The 18060-nt window shown below is 51.1% G+C and overlaps 1 protein-coding gene across 3 annotated transcripts in view; it reads right to left on the reverse strand.

Annotated features, from left to right (window-relative positions):
- USP31 (ubiquitin specific peptidase 31) overlaps window positions 1–17565 on the reverse strand; it is a 29192-nt gene extending 11627 nt beyond the window's left edge. For all 3 annotated transcript variants that reach the window (XM_062503443.1, XM_062503445.1, XM_062503442.1), the window contains exons 1-11: window positions 16984–17565; window positions 6442–6579; window positions 5875–5963; window positions 4917–5009; window positions 3740–3875; window positions 3081–3225; window positions 2138–2321; window positions 1520–1631; window positions 1187–1281; window positions 586–663; window positions 267–396 (exon numbers count right to left, since the gene is read on the reverse strand). In XM_062503443.1, the coding sequence (XP_062359427.1) occupies window positions 267–396; window positions 586–663; window positions 1187–1281; window positions 1520–1631; window positions 2138–2321; window positions 3081–3225; window positions 3740–3875; window positions 4917–5009; window positions 5875–5963; window positions 6442–6579; window positions 16984–17565 (1782 nt within the window). The remainder of the gene's footprint in view (window positions 1–266; window positions 397–585; window positions 664–1186; window positions 1282–1519; window positions 1632–2137; window positions 2322–3080; window positions 3226–3739; window positions 3876–4916; window positions 5010–5874; window positions 5964–6441; window positions 6580–16983) is intronic.
- Window positions 17566–18060: the final 495 nt, after the last annotated feature.

Here is an 18060-nt window from a genome sequence, read left to right on the forward strand (position 1 = left end):
TATAATATTTGTAATATTTCACAGAAAGAAATTGCCAAACAGAGGACTAAATCCTTGTATCAATATCTGGGCAGCAAAGAACCCAGCAGCAGGACCTCCCACAGCCTTCTCACTGCAGAGGAGCTCTGTTAGCAGCACAGATAAACAGGCTTGTGTTACAAATCTCATCTCCTGTCACAAGGAATCAAGGTCAGCAGAAAAGAGCTGCTGGAGTGAGGGAGCTCCTGCAGCATGTGAACATGCCAGAGTACACAGTGTGTATCTACCTGTTCCTCTTTGGTGTACAGTTGGAAACACTGAGATAAAGTGCAGGTCTGAGGTTGATGATGAAGCTCTCTCTGCTGGCGGACGCTTTCAGAGTCGGGAATATATTCCTCTTCTGTATTCACAAACAAGCTGCATCAGGGAGACACCACACTTACCAGCACATCCCCTTGCTCCCCAGGCTGTCCCTGCAGACAGGGGCTGGGCACAGCTGGAGTTTGAGCAGTCTCATGTTTGCTGAAGGATGCACAGCTCACACAAGCAGGCTGCAGCAGCAATTGTGAGGTGAACACAGTTTAAGGTTTTCTACTTCATACTTACTAATCCTTAGTTTCTTTGTCCCATTCTACCACTAATTTCACATGAGCGGTTCCCCCCTGTCCGCATGATTTCAATGCCCTGCAGAGAGGAGCAGACAAGTCAGACCATCTTTTAATCCGAAGTCTACATTATCTTTACATGCACATAATTTCTCTCCACAAGCCCTTTATCCTTCCTCCACTTCCACAGCTCAAGTTTGCAAAGGAGTAAAAGGAATTCACACAGCAGAACACTTGGCAGAGCTGGTAAATGCCTTCACCCAAGTATGGGAGCTCTGCAAGGCAGCAGACACCTCTTACAGAACAGGCATTTACCAACATTTCAAAGAGTAACAGACACAAGAAAAAATAATTTAAAATAGTGGGAGTAATATTTCCATTCTGTTCTCCATTTCCAGCGAAGACAGACTCCAGATGGCATGACAAACAACTGAGGTATTCTCACACAGCTTCCTGAGGATGCTCCCTCATTTCCCTACTCTGCAGTCCATTCCACACATCCACAGCAGGACTGGTCATTTCTGCATGGTTTACATCAAGCTCCCAGCTAACACACCTCTCTCCACTGCTGGGAAGCACCCAGCACCCGAGGGCCAGCTCACCTTTCCACCGTTGGGTGGCAGAGGGGTCGCTCCTCCTGAGGTAGCAAGTATGTTATGCCCACAACACTGACCACTCGCAAGCTGAATGGGCAAACCTGCAACACAGACAACAGGGAGCACCTCAGTGGCTCCAACCCAACCTGCCCACATGCAAACTGCTCTCAGCACTGGCTGACAAAGACTTGACCCTAGAACACGTTTGACATGAGAAAACAAATGTACAAGGTCTCAAATCTGCCTGTGCCAATGAGCTGACAGAGGGCTGACATGCAGCAGTGGAACCTGTGCATCCAACAGCTCCTCTCTGGTGACCAGAGGGAACATTTGTCTCACCTGCAAGCAGGCTGCAGGCCGCAGGAAATACTGCATCTTCTCTAGTATTTCCTTCTGCAGAATATCCCAAGCAATTGTTTTTTCCAAGTGCAACACAAAGGGCAAGCCAAACCTAGGGGAAGGAGAAGCATTTGAGGAACAATTAAAAGATGATCCTGTTCAGCAACCAGAACCCCAAACTCCCTGGCAGAACTTCATGTGAAGTTTTGCCAAGCTTCAGAGGCTGAGGCAGTTCTCAGGCTCCAGTTGATACAAATGCCTTTGCCATGGCTGTTTCTCACTTGTCTCCCCCCATTTTCACTCCAATTTAAAATTCCTACCCATAACAGGGTCTGGTCAAACATGCTGCTCTCAAACCAGACAAAGGTGGTATAAACTCCCAACCAGGCTGCATTTGCTCCTTTACAGTAATGCAATGCTTGAAGTTCACCAAAATTAGAAATGTTTTGCTGCACCCATTAATGCTTTTTGATTAACATGTTCTTTAGCACCTGATGTCAGCTAGGGCTGCAAGCTGCTGCTCCTTCACCTGGAGCCTGTATACTACAGGAGAGTAAAATCCAGGTCAGTTTAGGAAGCAGCCAGAAGAGTAGCTCAAACTATGCTGCTGCCAGTCACCTTTTGCTCTGCTGTCCAGTGCACGCTCTGTTACACACCAGCAAGACAATCTTGTCATTTACTGCTAGTTTAGGACAGGACTGTTCCAGTTTTCCAGACTTCACCGTTCCTTGAGAGTAAGCTATTGTTCGGGAGTGCTCAGTGCCACATTTCAAGTTATTCAGGTTATTGTTCACATGTATTCCTGAAAAATTAGGAGAAAGGAGACATTTCATTATGTCATTTGCCTTTAATGCCCTCATGCCCCCCTCAAGTGGGAGGCTACAGAGGAGCAGGTCAATATGGAATCAGGAGCATTTCATCACTTGTACAAAGGCTTCAAAGAGCAACTACCCTTCACAGTGACTGTTTCTTTAGAGAAACACATTACATGCAAGTGCTCCCCATCTGATTTTTCACAGCAGGTTGTACAAGCACTCTCAGCTCTTACTGCCCACAAGAAAAACTGAAGTGCCAGGAACCCAACTTGTTACCTTCAGTAATAAAATTCACCTTTGATTACACTCCATCTGCCCAGGACATCATGAGTCCCTTTCACTGAGGGGACATGCAGAGGCTGAGGAGTTTGAGCTTGGAAAAAGAAAGTATTTGTTCATTCCTGAGACTGTTTATTCATCACTAGCAATCTGATTTTAAATAACACAATTTCAGTGGCTTCATCTGGTCCCTAGCAGGTCTTTAAATTAAGCCTGACAAGAGATTTCACATTAAGCCAGCCTGGCCTGCAGCATCAGCCCCAAGAAGAGGCAGAAAGGAGTGTACAACACTGCTTGATAACCTCCCTGCTGACAACACTATTAAATCTTCTGCAATGAGCCTGGACAAAGTCAGAGCTTCAATCAATACCCCAGAACATCAACAGCTTGTGGGACTCATTCTTTTCTCACACAAAACTCTCTCACCAGTCACCTGAGGTGGGCATTAAGTGGAATTATTGACTCACCTCTCTGACTGAGGATGCCCTCAGGCCTGAAGGTCTCTGGGGTCTCGAAGGCAAAAATGCAGTCGCTCTCGTGGATGGTGTCCAGGTCGTCGGTGTCACAGAAGGAGCGATGGAACCCATCGTAGTACATCTCTGTCAGCACAATCTGCAGGCAGCAGAGGCAAACCAAAACCCATCAAAACACCCATTGTTTCAGCCCAGTGCCCCATCTCTCAGCTGGGCTTTTCCTGCTAAGGGATGGCACTCCTCAAGACATCCTGTCATCAGCCAGGAGCAAGGAACAGGGAAAAGGACAGCCATTAACGAGAAGCTGGGGTGAAAGCAACGTATGGGGAGGTCTTCGTGTAATTCAACAGCTTTCCTGAAGCTCTTCCTACGGAAGAATTTGCCACAGGTGCCCAGTGGTTGTCTAACTGCCAGCATGCACAGATCACCATGGGATCAGGCAGGTCTGCACACACCACTGAGGGCTATTCCAACATCACTAGCATTCCAACAGCCAATGCACAGGGTAAAGCGTGATACAGATTTCCACCCCTTCCCTGTAACCACGGGCAGCAAATTTCAATTCCTCCATATCCAACAAGGGACAAAAGCCTCCACTCTCCCTCCCACTGCACACAGGGGAGGGCACACAGGTGAGCAGTCCAGGCCATTACCTGCTCCGTGGGTATCTTGGTTTCGGAGGAGACAGCCTCCCTCAGCCTGGCCACTGTTCCAGAGATGGGCACGGCCACCCCGATGCGCATGCAGTGCGAGCACTTGCCCTGGTACACCACGGTGACGTAGAGCGGCCTGTGGAGAGCACGGCAGCACTGCTGGGCTGGGCAGGGCACCCCGGGCACTGCCTGGGGCAGCCTCAGCCCAACCTGGGCACACCCAGGCTGCCCACCAGGCACAGGGCCCTCCTGACTGTCCGAATCCACCTCGGCTGCAGCCGGACAAAGCCATTTGATTTGCAGACTCCTTTCTTACTACATGGCCTGGTCTTACTGGCTCCCACAAGCAGAACATCTCAACAAAGGCACACAAAGTTAAAACCAAAACTGTCTATGAGAAGGCAATCAGTCTTCCAACAGGGATCCTGTAAGGAAGCTTGGGACAGTCAGTGTAAGACAGCACCTTGAAGTACTTGGAGAGCTGCTGCTGGGAACAGGCTGTGCCTCAGCCCTCAGTCCTGCCTCCAAGAGCAGCCAGCAGCACTACTGAGGAGACAAGAGGGAAGGGACACCTTCCCTGGACAGCCCACTCAGCCTCCACCCAGTGCTGAAGCAGGGATTTCCAGACCAAATGTGACAGAGCAACCATTGCTTCTGGTACCTCCGTAAGTTTTCTGGATACAAACAAGTGAAGGAGTTTATACTACAGGTAGCTGTGCTGTGCATCTCTATCTTCACTTTGAAAGTTTTATCTGGATTATTTTCCTCCCCTGAAGCTTTTTTTTTTAATTTGCATCAGCTGTCTTTCAAAAAAGCAAAACATTTTGTAGGATCAGTGGGGCTGTTCTAAATAAACAAAGTGTGTTTCACCCTTCTCCTTTTCTTAAATTTTAGAATGCTATAAATCAACTGAAAAGCAAAATGTTTTGGTTATGTGAAGCAAAGATGTTTTTTCCTATAATTAATTCTATAGGAAGGATAGATCTTTCTGAAAGAAGTGAAAGACTCAATTTTCCATTTTACCTGCAAAGCAAAACATGAAATCCCCATACAGTCCTATCTACCTCCTTCAATGACTTATCAGAAGTGTTGTTGATATTGTCCTCCTGCTTTAGCAAATGAAGCACCATGACATGCACAGGGAGGAGCCAACGTTGCACTGAGGACAGCTCCGTACCGAGTGTGGGGCAGAGGGATCGGCAGCGAGATGCACAGGAAAGGGTCAAAGGTGTTGCTCTGCTTCTGGCAATGAGGGCACGTCAGGGAGGACCTGGGACAAGCAGGATAACAGGGCACAGTTACACCTCACTTCGCTGGGAATGAATAAACCACCAAACCCCATATTCACCAACAGCAGATCCCACAGGAAACCCTGGAAGAGTTTTGTCTTTGGAGAAAGGTGAAGTGACAGGACAGAGACAGCCAGCACTGGGGTGCACATAGCTCTTACACAGGAAAAGCTCCAGATAAGAGTCCATTCTCATTCTCCAAAACTCCATTCTCATTCAGAATCAATCTGCACCTTACAATGGCTTTGTGTCTTAGACCAGGCTTAAGGTTTCTCTTTTGCAAAGGAAAAGTTGGCAAATACTGGGGAGAAAGCCCAGCAATTGTAATTCTTACAGCACAAGCCATCAAGGAACACCGGTGATTCAGCTATTCTCTTCCAATAGCTCTGAAATTAGAAAGCTCTCCCCAGAAAGTAGGGAAACCCAAAGGAAAGCCCTGAAGGCACAGTGATAATTTCAGCTCAGAATTCCCAAGTGCCAGATGACAAGCACTCTGCACACGCTGAGGATCCCTAACTCCCAGGCACCTCTAGATCCTGTCACAGGCTCTTCCCTGTGACAGGGTGAGCCCCATAGCACTAGGCTTTCCTGAGCCTTTGCTCATGAAGCACTGACTCACTTTCAGGATGCACAGGAACAGCTGCAGTGGTACAGGTTTACACAGAATATACCAAATCTGAATCGGTGAAATTATCTCTTGCCTCTAGAGCAAGGTCTTAATTCAGCAAGAATTCAGAAACAGTTGTTAACACAGTGACGCCAGTCCCAATTGTATTGGGAGCTAGTGTCAGGTTAGAATTACACTGGGGTCACCCATACATTCAACAAATTTACAGAATACCATACCTGTACTGGGCTTGAAAGAGTTCCTGCACAAAAGTGCTGCTGATGGGAAAGGCTGGGCCCTCAAGCATCACATCATCCTCCAGTGGTGGCTAAAAGAGAAGAACAAACCCTTGAGGCACACCCAGGTGTGGTGGCTGCACCACAAGCAGGTGGCTCCAGAACACCAGTCACAGTTTGCATTCCTCAGCCAAAACCACTGGGAAAACGCCACAAGCATTTTTAGCTACCAAGCACACTCTGCTCCAAGGGGTGGGCATGCAGGAAGGTGAGGTGGGCAGGGCAGCCCAGGGAAGGGCAAGGGGCTCACACCTGACAAGGTTTGGCAGCCTGGGTAACACCTCCTGGCTATTGCAAAGCCACTCAAACACAACTGCCCCAGGGAGCACTTGCCAGGGGTTAGTGGAACAGCTGCTTACATTCCCAAGGCAGAAATAAATATTACTTTAACCCAAGCTTTTGTTCCATCTGAACTCCTGAAGTCGAGAAGCCAAGGGGGAGAACTACTTGAAAAGGAAAGGCTGCGTGCAAAGCCAGACTCCCACATTGTCTCCCAGCAGAATCCTGTACCTTGAGTGGAGGCATGCCACCAGAATTCACCACGTTGTTCAGATCCTCGTGGACTCTGTCGAGGAGCCAGAGCAGGAACTCCTGGGCATCGTGCTGGGCGTTCCCGCGGTACTGCATCGCGTTCTTGGACACGATGTTCTGTGAGGAGGAGAGAGTGCAGCAACAGCCAGTGCTGGCCCAAGCCATCCCATCACACCTACCCCAGCCTCACAGCACCTGGCACGGCCACCCTCACAGCATCTTCTGTTTGTTCAAGCTGGAGCAAAACAAGAATTTAGTCTCCTAATGCCCAGGCACTCTGTCCTGCCCATTGCAGTTTTGGTGAGGTCACACACTTCCCAAACCTTGATGCAGGTGTTCAGTGCTAATCTAGGTCTACAATTCCAGGACTCAGCCAGGATCAGACATCTAAATCACAGAAGCTTCTACAGTCTGATCATCATGATGCAGGTAGAGCAAAATTCATTCCCATCAGCACCTTGTCAAGCACAGGAATAGCACAGGCCACCGTGGAACTCCTTCCACTGGGCAGCAAGAATCCATCGTGCATAACCTGTTCATCCTAAACACTCTCTTCTATTGCCACCCACAGCCAGGGAGGTGCAGTTTTCCTGCACTCAAGGAACCATGGCATGCCAGACAAGCGGTGCTGGAACAGCACCCATTCCAGGCTGTGCTGGACCTACATGCTTGGCACACGTGCCAAGGTGAAAAGCTGTTCACACAGCACTCCCACTTACTGAGCAGGATCCTCAGGAGGGACAGTAGCACTGGCAGAGTCCAGACAGCACCTGCAGGGCAGGAATGGGTGGGAAGGCTGCAGAGGCTGCACATGAGCCTTGTGCCAGGGCTCCTGCACTCCTCTAATCAGACTTTGCAACAGATTTGAGAAATTAGGTTGGGTTGCTCGCTTTATCCTTCTAAAAATGGGGTCACCACAGAGGGGGGGTGGTGATGAAAGAGGCAGGAAAGGACTGATAAACATATAGTCTCCATGCTCTATAATCTGTCCACCTGTCTCAAGGCTGCAAAATAATGGAAAACATAAATAATCTGCTCTCATTACATATGTGCAGTTCTTCTGACAGCAGTGTTACTGCCCTTGCTGTGCAGGGACCAGCACCCTCCCACATAAAATATGTGCACACAGCTTGAACCATGGGAGTGGTCCCCAGCCAACACTGGTGCGACCCCAGCACCTCTGCCTGGTGTCCAACATGACCTCAGCTCGGGATGCTGCTGCAAATCTTTTTATGGGGGAGAGAAATTGCAAGCAGTCTGTGGGCACTTGAAGATTAATGGAGACCAAAGAGCCTTCTCCGCTCCTAGTTCCTGTTAAGCAAAGCAAAATCCACTGGCAGAAATAAAATGATAAAATATAATCCAGAATATGGATCCAGAAAAGTCTTTTCAGGTACCAGCCTGATACCTCTTGTCCTCCTTCAGCAGAAATGTGAGCTGAACGCACCCAGACAGTGATGCAGGGAAGAACATAAGGCATACATGTGGAGACTTGCTTTGCAAATATTAACTTTGTTCAGAAAAACCTACACTGGAAATTTAATTTAGCCATTTAAATTACTGTACTAAGTTCGAAACAGAAAATCAATCACTAACACATAAAGCAGAGAATGTAGTCTAATCTTTAGTGGTTACCTGACTACATCTCTCCAGAACTGTTGGGCATGCTCCTACAGTGACACACTTGAGTTTTAACAGCTGTACCCATCCTTCCCAGCCCACTGTGCCCCTCTCAGTGCCAAGGGATGATGTCCCTCACTCCTCTAAGGGACGAGAGTTCCAACAACACTGCAGGTCACCACAAAGCCAAGCTCATCCTTCTCAGTGAGCTGACCACAGAGAGCTGAGGGCAAAAAGTGCTGAGGCACCTGCCAGGTATGCCCATGTGTGCCAGCAGTGTGTGCTGCCAAGACACCAACAACTGTGATGGGAGCAGGCCCACACTGACTCTCTCCCATCAGCCAGAGCCAGCAGCCTTATCTGGAGTCCTCTGTGCCAGGCAGCTCAGCCAACAGGCACTGCCACTGCACTTCGGAGGCCCGTTCCTACAGAGCTGGCCAAAACAGGATCTTGGCATCACTGGGAGGAAGCAAATCCAGTATTCCAAGTGAAAAGGGGACACGGAGGGATTCTGTACAGAAACATAAGGATTTCAGGAATATAAATTAGTATTTGTTACTGCCTGTTCCCCAGAGGCACAGCACATCAGAGCCTCGCTGGCTTTTACTGATGTGTGTCCCTGGTGAGGCAGTGTCCCACAGAGAGCTGCCAGTCTGCACCACAGTGACCCCAGGGATGCACAGCAGTCATGTGCCTTGCTCTGATCTGTGCCACTGCTCAGCTCGGAAGCATCTCCATGAGAATTGCTCTGGTTTTCTCAACACTCTTACAGCCTGAGTGGACTAAGAATAAAGAGCTGCCTGTGGAGACACATCACAAGATGCTGGAAGTAATTCAGGAAGCACTACAAAATATCAGATGCAACTTCCTCACAAGAGGCTCTGCTAAACAACCACTCCAGCACCAGCAGCATGTTCCCAGCACCACTCACACTTCCTGCAGTGCTGCCACAACTGGATCCATTACTGCTCAAACTCCTGTGGCTGCTGCTGCTGCAGGGAATGCTGTGTGCCCTCCTCCCAGCCTGTTTCATGCAATGAACACACAGCCAGAACAGTCAGTGCGGAGGGACACGATTAAGTCTCAGAGACAGAGGTGCCAACCCAAATAAACAATTTCACAACTGACACAAATACCAGGAACTCCTAAATGCAGCCCCCCCAGCCTGATGGGTCAGCACCAAACACAGTCCCACACACCTGCCTGTCCCTGGCCAAGTCCCAGCTGGGCTGAGAGCAGCAGGCAGGGCAGCATGGGGGATCCCCAGAACCCTGGGCTATGGATGGGGGACTGCAGCCTCTCAGCAGCCACACTGGCAGCACATTGGCCACTCCTGAATAGCTCCAGGAACATTTGGCAGGCAAAGTAGACAAATGAGCAAGAACCTCACCACTGAGCACTGGCCACGAGGCACCTCTCCGTATTTACTTTCCAAGTCTGCCCTTCCAGCCCAGCAGAAGGTTTCTTGCCCTTGCTGTAACCCTAAACTTTTACTCCTCTTTTGCTCATCACTTAAGACAACACCACATTTTGCTGGTCCTGCAGTAATGTAACAGCAGCTGTAACTGAATTCAGATACAGAGTTCGGAAGAAATGCTTTAAAAACACATGAAAACCACCATATTTACCAATCCCCAAGAGCAGTTAATCCTCTGCCCCTAATCTGGCTGTCCTGTAAGCAGAGTTGACACATCTGACCAGCTTCTATCCAGCACCACAGGGTATTAATGATTCCAGAACAATTCTGGTGCAGCTGTTTCAGCTGTGAGGCACCAGGAGCGGGCATGGACCCAGATGCTGCCTCCCAACATCTTCTATGATGCACAGCACCTCCAGCCCTTGGCTCAGCTCAGCCCCTGTGAGCCTGCCAGGAGGTGGGTGGATCCTCCATCCCACCAGATGCGCATGCAGTGGCACACAGACACCCTGAATGAAATGGCTCCATCCAAAGAGGTAAGGAGGAAAATCAGAATTTCCTATCAATCCCACTTATGTACCTCTAATACAAGCACCCTGCAACCGTATCAGTCCCTGCCTGTCCATAAAGGAGATTTACAGCAAAGACATATTATAATTTTTACCAGGCTACTGAAAGTTTAATAACAACTCATCTACTGCTTTAAAGAGATGCAATAAATAGATCAAAACAGAGCTGAACTACTGGCCTCTTCTTTGCTGCTATTATTGTTCCAGATCACAAAGACAACTAGAGGAAAAATGCCAGTCTGCCATTTTCCAGTGTGACCCTGCTAGGAAACAACTGTGGAAGGATTTTGCACATGAAAGATAAAAGTCAGCTCATTAGAGACCTGACCCAATGACACACATGCACAGGAAAGAAAGCCTGTTCTTTATCTTCTGTGGAACAGCGAGTTATGCTCATCCACATTATTTCTCCTTTTTAAACCCACGACCACAGTTTTGCCTTCAAGTAAGTTGTGCAGCAGACAGCTGCTTACCTGAATTACTCTCTGCTCACGCAGACAGCAGTTGGCCCTCGCTGGAGATGTTTTTTTTCTGGGGAGAGCAGTACCCAGCCAGCAGTGTGGTTCAGGCCCCAGGCACAGAAGGGAGCTCCTCCATTCAGGGGCAGAAGAGATCGCTGTGGACTTGGCCTTACCACAGGCACCAAACAGGGAAAAGGGAGCTTTGATGACAGGAGGTCTGTCACAGCAGCCAGGGCAAGACAAAACACTCCTCCCCTGTTCTGTGGGCATCCAGAGGCAGCACCCCATGGGACATGGCAGCTCCAAGGGCACCCCATGTCCCCACACAGTCCTGCCCTGTGCAGTACAGAGGGGAATAAGCACAGCCCTTAGGAGAATACTTCAGGAAGCAAAGCCAAGAGGAGACTACAGGGAGCAGCACAGCAGCACCAGAGGGATTCTCCACCACGTTTAACAAGCCCAGACAAGAAGCATCACCGCAGCAGCCCCTGCCTAACACCTCTCATGCCAGCAGCTACTGTCACCCTTCCAGGCTGAAGCCTGTTAATCCTCATTAACCATCTTCCTTCAACACGTAAGGAGAGAGTGAAGTTTGTCCAGATGATCGACCCAGGGCTGCAGTGTGTGCACAGACACAGAGATGAGTTGTGGGTGCTGCATTCCCCAGCTGGCACACTCCTTTCCAGACCTTCCCAGGAGAGCAACTCTTGCTGCCAGAAGGCACCACCAGGAGTCGGTGCTAGCTGCCAGGAGAATTCACCCTTATGAAGAGCAGAAATCCTGTATTGTTCAGCAAAAACTTGTTTTCCTGCTACACTAGTAGAGCAACTGGTGGGATTCAAAGGAATAAGGGAGCGAAGATCAGAAGAATGCCACAGATGTGAAGCAGCACAGTAAAGGACCATCAGTAAATGCTGGCACAGAGGATGAATATAAAGGAGCTCATGCTTCCAAAGCCTCTGCCACTCTCTCCAGGCTTTGCTTCAGGTCCCAAGTTGGACACAGAAACTGAGATGGGGGATGGCATCATTACTGCTCCGAAAAGCCTCCCCTTGCACTTTATAACAAACATTCACTTCAGTGACACAACCATATGCAAACAAGTTCTTTAAGCAGGGCTTTGCTCAAACGGCAGGAAGAATGGGATCACTCCAGTCCAGTGGGGCCATGTACAAAGCACAGAGCCACACAGACCAAGTTAAGCTGCCTGGGAACATGCATCCCCCTCACCGCTTCCACGGGTGCCAGGCACAACACAGCTCTCATACTTCCACCATGACACCACAGGCATCAGAAGTATTTCATTTTGCACAAGCAGCATAGAAATAAGAACCTGGAAGCTCAGAGGACAGAAAACACATTTAGGCAATTTGTCCACTGCCCATGTCCATTTGCACTTCCAGCCTCACAGAGGGTCCTTCCAATCCCCAGGGCCACCTGGCAGTGGAGCAGCAGAGCTGTTCCACACTGGGGTCTCTTCTCCTGTCTCACCTAACCTTCTGCTCCAGAGAGAAACACCCACACTACACTTCTGCTGCCCCCTCCAGCAGAACCCCCTCAGCAAAACACATCTGACCTCTGGACTCTGCTGCTCAGCCTCAGCTCCCCAGCCTTGTGCTGCACTCACTCAGATCAAAGTTTGAACCATAACACAGAAATCCCCAGAAAGCATTTGGATTTCACAGGTAAGTCAGACACCTGCCTTTAGGCAACCAAGTCTGCTGCAGGAAGCCCTTCCCAGGGGGGCTAGGGGTATGTGTGTAGAAGGCAAACAAAGCAACTGAAAGGAAAAACAGGCAAGAAAATAAGCAAAGCAAAACAATCCATACAAGCAATATTGGACCTACATCTTACTGGTAATGAACATTAAAAAAAAAGGGTCTAATGTGGCAAGACTGACAGAACTTTGTGATCCCAGTGAACCACATTTCCATCATGTCAAGAGCCATCACAAAAAGGATGCAGAAAACCTGGAACTTGCTTTTTGTTTCAAGGAAAGTGTGTCAACTCCAAGTCCCAGAACAGCCCTAGGACAAGCTCCTCAGTATGCCACCACTGGAAGCACCTGGACCAAACTGCAACAAGCATCCAACATTCCATATTAACTAACCCACTTAGAGCCTCTTCAGACCAACACAGAAACTGAAGCACCAGGAACCAAGAGCCAAGGGACCAGGAGGGAAGTGTGAAGGCTCTCACATTTATTCTTTCATGCCCCCCTCTTCCATCCCTCCGTGCAGAGGGAGGACGATTTGCTCTCTGCAGAAATATTTTAGGAATAAGCACTTGATCTTATTCAGAATAAAATAACTGATCCTGTGCTAGTCAGAGAGCAAGACAACTAAATACAATCCAGGAGATCACATCTGACACATCACTGGCCCCATTAGCAAGGCACAAGGGCTCTGGTGAGCAGAAGGGCCTAGGGCTGACAGCTCTGTGAGCAGACTGAAGGCTCCTGACACCCAGGCTGCCTCAGCAGCCCAAGAACTGCTTTCACTGCTGCACCTTCAGCAGAAGGCAAAGATCCGACCATGAAAACACTTCCAGGAGTTCCTCCATAACTCGGGGGTTAGTGATTAACTCCCAAAGAAATGCCCAATACAGCTAGCAGACTGCTTGTCCCAGAGTGAGATATTTGCACCAAAAGCATTACCAAAACACCTTGAAACGAGTTTCAAACAGCTACTTGGAAATCTCACCCCAAACATAAGTTTAAAAAATAAATAAATAAATAAATAAAGGAGGATTTTTAACCTGGCGAAATAGTCCCTGCTCTACCAACAGGGATTTGTTCTGGGTTCAGATCCAATTCTGACAATCCAACCCACCTGAATTATGGTGACTGTTGCTGTATTTGCTTAACATGCTGCAGGTCACAGCCAAGGCCATTTTCTTGTAGGACAAGAAATGCAATCCCAGCTCTGGTGTGCAAAGGGTCTTGTTAAACATTGGCATGCTTCCATGTACAACTGCCTTAGAGCCTCAAAGAAAGCCTCAAAACAGAAAGAACCTCACCATTCACAGAAGACCCACACTCCACAGAAGGCAAAGGATTTGCATAAGAACATAATTTTTGAAGCCCAATTAGTTTAAATCAAAATCCTTCTTGCTGACGACCCCCACCATGACCCCCAAGTGTTGCCGATTCCCATACAAAGGGTGCTCTGTCCTCCCTGTCTGACACTCCCAGGAACTTTGCAGGCAGGACGGGACAGCTCCCTGCAAAAAAACAAGCCCAAAGCCCTGCTTATACAATAGATGTTTGTCACCATTGTCACACCATCACAAAGGGGAAAGAGGAAACACACGCTGCAGTACTGGCCCCTGTTATGAAAGCAGCAGCTTTGTTTGTGCAGGAAAACAAAACCCAGGGAGCAATCGGAAGAGAAGGATTGTTAAAGCAAACAGCACAGGAACACAGGGCCAATGGCAAAGTCATCCACAGCAGAGAAACACAGTAAGTCCCAGCTCTGCCATGGTGCTCCTGTTCTGCTCCCCAGGTTCCCAACCCAGGAACCAAAACCCTTCTGCTTCCACCTCTCATCCAGTCCTCACAAACCTCCTCCTGCCTCAGCCTCCTACACCCCCACTTCCCCCTGCCCTGTCAGCACTCCCGACTCTGCCAGGCTCTCCCCTCAACCTGCAAATACAGGATGAACCATTTTTCACAAACCAGTTGTTTGAACTGCATTTTCCTTGGTTTCAACAGCTACATCATTCCGAGACCCATGACATGGTTTATTTCCTGAAGACCAAGTTAAAGAGAGAGAAAACGCTATGAAGGAAAACAAGCTGAGGGTAAAAAGCATTCCAAAAATCATTCCTTCAAAGGCCCCTGTCCCCAAGGACTCTAAGACACACTCCCTTGAAAACAGAATGACTAGGTTGGAAGAGACCTTCAAGATCATAGAGTCCAAGCCATGCCCTAATACCTCAACAGACCATAATTTCATCTCTTCCAAGAGAGAAGCCTGCAGATACAGGAATGAGCAAGAAAAAAAGTATTATCCTTTATCCTAAAATACATTTAGCACCTGCAGAGAAGTGTTTAGGAATTAGAAAGTGCCTTTGCCCAGTCACATTTGGTGCCAAAAGAGGAAAAATACCAAAAAAACCCAAGACATGGATTTGAAAGCATGTTGAATAAAGAGCCTTTTGCCTATCAAATAATTATTATTGTCAGTGGCTATTACTGTTAGAGGGAAAGCCCAAAATTACTCTGTGAAAATACTTTACACCTTCAAAAACAATCACACCAAGGCAGATTTGGAATGCTCCACTCTCTAAGCAGAACAAGCTGGGGGGGGGGGGGGGGGGGGTGTTTTCCTTGTTTTGGGGAGAAGCTGCAGTTTCCAGAATGAAAACACCAATCTTTGCCTTTCTCCAATATAAGCCTATTGTTTACATTTATAAACAAACTGTGCAAATCTGCTGCTGAGAAAAGGTTTAATTAAGAACTAAATTTAATAGCAGGTTCAGGCAACTTAACTGTCTCTAGAAACATTAATTTCATATTAGAAGTAATTGGCCCCTATAAGGGAGCAGCACTTGACACAATGACACAGTCCTGCAGCAGGACCCAGGCTGCTGGCACCATGCAGCGCTGAACTGGATCAACTGGGACCAAATTCCCTTCAGCAAGAGGCTTTTTAAAACCTCCAGGGACCCAGCAGGTAGGAAATGGATAGGTTCCAGCTCCATCCAAAGCAGAACAGCACCGGCTTACCGTCAGCAATGCCTGCAAACAGCAAAGTTCTGCTATCAACAACCACAGAACACGGCCTTCATTTAATCCCCAGCCCTGATGCTCTTCCTCCTGCTGCCTCTAGTATCCCAGCCCTGCTCCCACAGCTTGTGTGAACAGCAGAGCCTGGCCTAGAAAAAGAGCTGCTCCCTCTTCTATCAGCTCCACTGTCAGAATACAATCCTGCTTTCACAACCTTTTGTCCAGCTATTGCTCAGAAGAAATCCACAATTTCTTCTCCTGCCACACCACCTCAGGAGCAGTGACAGGTCCCCCTGGTGCTGCCAAGAGCAGACTCACCGACTCACCAAGTGATCAGCTTTCCAAGGTTTCATAAAAACTTCTCCCAGAAAGACCAGAGCCACACATGGTCCTTGTGGCAGGCATCCTGAGAGAACAAAGGCACCTTCTCTTGAAGGCCAACAGCCAGTGTCTCAAGGGAATAGAAGGCAAACAGCCAGGGTCTCCAGGGAGTACCCTGGCATAGCTGTGGGATGGGTGGGTGCAGCTGCCTCAAAAGGCACAGGAGAAGCAAAGGGAAGAAGGTGCTGGCTGTGCCTCCATCCAAGTGACTGAGGGTGCCAAAGGCCACTACCACCTCAGAGGACCCTCCAGGACTTCCCACCATTCCAGCAGCCGATTCTGGGACCCAGTCTCTACTTGCTGTGCGCCCCAGCTGAACTACAGCAGAGAGCCCAAGACTGTGTCAGTGATGCTCTCACTGTTTTCATGTGTTTGAACATCTGCTCTGCAAGTCAATCTGCAAGAAAAATTCCCCTAAAATTTCCCCCAAGTGTTTCTAAGTTCACAGTGTGGAAGCTACCACCCAACCCTCTGATTCTCTCACAAAGCCAGAGAGTCTTCTCTGCCAGGAATAATACTTCTCCACGTTCCAAGAAGTAAGGTAGGCCTAGAGCACTTTTAAAAGAGTTGTGCCTGATTTCATCCAAAGCCATGGCAGAACCCTAACCCAAGCCCTTTGTTCCAAGAGCTCCTGGGGCACACACGAGGCCCGGGCAGGGCCAGGGCAGTCGGACGGAACCGCAGAATGGGGGCTGTGGCAGGGCAACATTCTGGGCCAAACACGAGCGAGCCCGAGCAAGAGAGTACAAGCAGGGACTCCCGAAACACGCTCCCAAAACCAGCCCAGGCTCACAAGTTCTTGGTTAGCAGACTACGAGGCACAGCTCTCAACAGCCTCCTTCCATGCACACTCACAACTCCCAAACAACAGTTAGTATCAATTTCCCTATGGTAGCACAGTAGCGGAATGGAACAGTAAAATGGGTATTTTCACGCATAAAAACCACCCAGAGCCATCAGCCAGTGTCAAACCCCACGAGCCAAGAGCAGAGAGGCAGCACCTGTCCCGTCCCCAGGGCGCTGCCGTGGCTGTCCAACGTCGTCACTTGACCAGGTTCTGCTGCTCTAGAAGGATGCTGAGAGCAGGAACAGCTCCCAGAAATACCGGCACGCAGCTGGCAAGGCCAGAGGGCTCTTCCCACCGCGTGGGTTCTCAGACCAGTGCCAAGACACCCACCAGAGGTGGTGACCGGGGCAGCCTGCGGCGCCCGTGTCACAGCAGAGCTACTGTGAGCCGCTGTGAACCCCGAGCCACCCCCGCACGGCGGGCACCGGCCCTGCAGGGCTGCTCCGGGCGGCCTTGAGCTCGCTCCTCCCGCCTCGACGGGACGAGGCCCCTCTCACCTTGAAGTCGCGGCTGTGCTGCGGGGTGTACTCGAGCGTCCAGAGCGCCCGCACCAGCTGTGCCAGCTGCTCCGTGACCTCGCCGGGCGCGGGCGGCGGCCCGTCGGCGGGGGGCGGCTCGCCGCGGAACTGCTCCAGCGCCAGGAACTCAGCGAAGAGCTCGGTGTTGCTGAGGCACTGCAGGATGGCGTTCATGAAGCAGGTGTTGCCGTGGTTGCGCAGCCCCGCCACGCCGGGCACGGCCTCGGAGCTGCCGGCGGGGCGCGGCGGGGGCTCGGGGCTGCGCGGCGGGCCCGGCGGGAAGCAGCTGCCCAGGCCGCCCGTCGCCTGCGGCGGGGGCAGGCGCGGGGCGAGCGCGCCGCGGGGCTCGGGCTCGCTGCTGTAGTGCGAGAGCGTGGACAGGGTCTTCAGCACGCGGCTCATGAACCCGCCGAGAGACCGCCCGGACGGCGCCGGGGCCGGGGCGGCGGCCGGGGCCGAGCCCGCGCCGCCGCCCGCCGCCCGCCCGCGGAAAAGCCGCTTGCTGAAGGAGCGCTTCTCCTTGGCGCTGCCGGCCGGCCCGGGGCCGCTCACCCGCGACATGGCGGCGCGGCGCAGCGCGCATCCCCGCCCGGCCCTCGGCCCGGAGCTCAGCCCGGCGGCCGCCGCATCCCGCCGGGCCGGGTCGGGCCGCGGCTCCGCCGCCTCACGGCGCCGCCATGCAGCGGGCGGGGCGGAGCGCGCCGCCACGTGACCGCGCCGCCACCTTGGCGACGGGCAGACGCTGCCGCAGCGCCGCCATCTTCGGTGCTGGAGCGGAGCGGGCCACACCCCCGGGCCACACCCCCTCTTCCCCGCCCCTCGCGAGGCCCCGCGCCCCACACCGGGGGCTCCGGGGCCCGCCCGGCCGGGCCCGCCCCGCTCGGGCCCGTTAGTCCGGGCGCCCCGCGCAGCCCCGGCCGCCGCCGTGGGGCGGCGCTGCGCGGCCGCGGAGCGGAGCGGGGCGGGCGGGGCGGGGCGGGGCGGTCCGGGGCGGGGCGGTGGCGGGGGTAGGTACCGAGGCGGCCGCCGGCCGCCCCATCGGCAGCGGCGCCGGGA

This window comes from Cinclus cinclus, chromosome 16 (genome assembly GCF_963662255.1).
Source record: "Cinclus cinclus chromosome 16, bCinCin1.1, whole genome shotgun sequence".
NCBI lineage: Eukaryota > Metazoa > Chordata > Aves > Passeriformes > Cinclidae > Cinclus > Cinclus cinclus.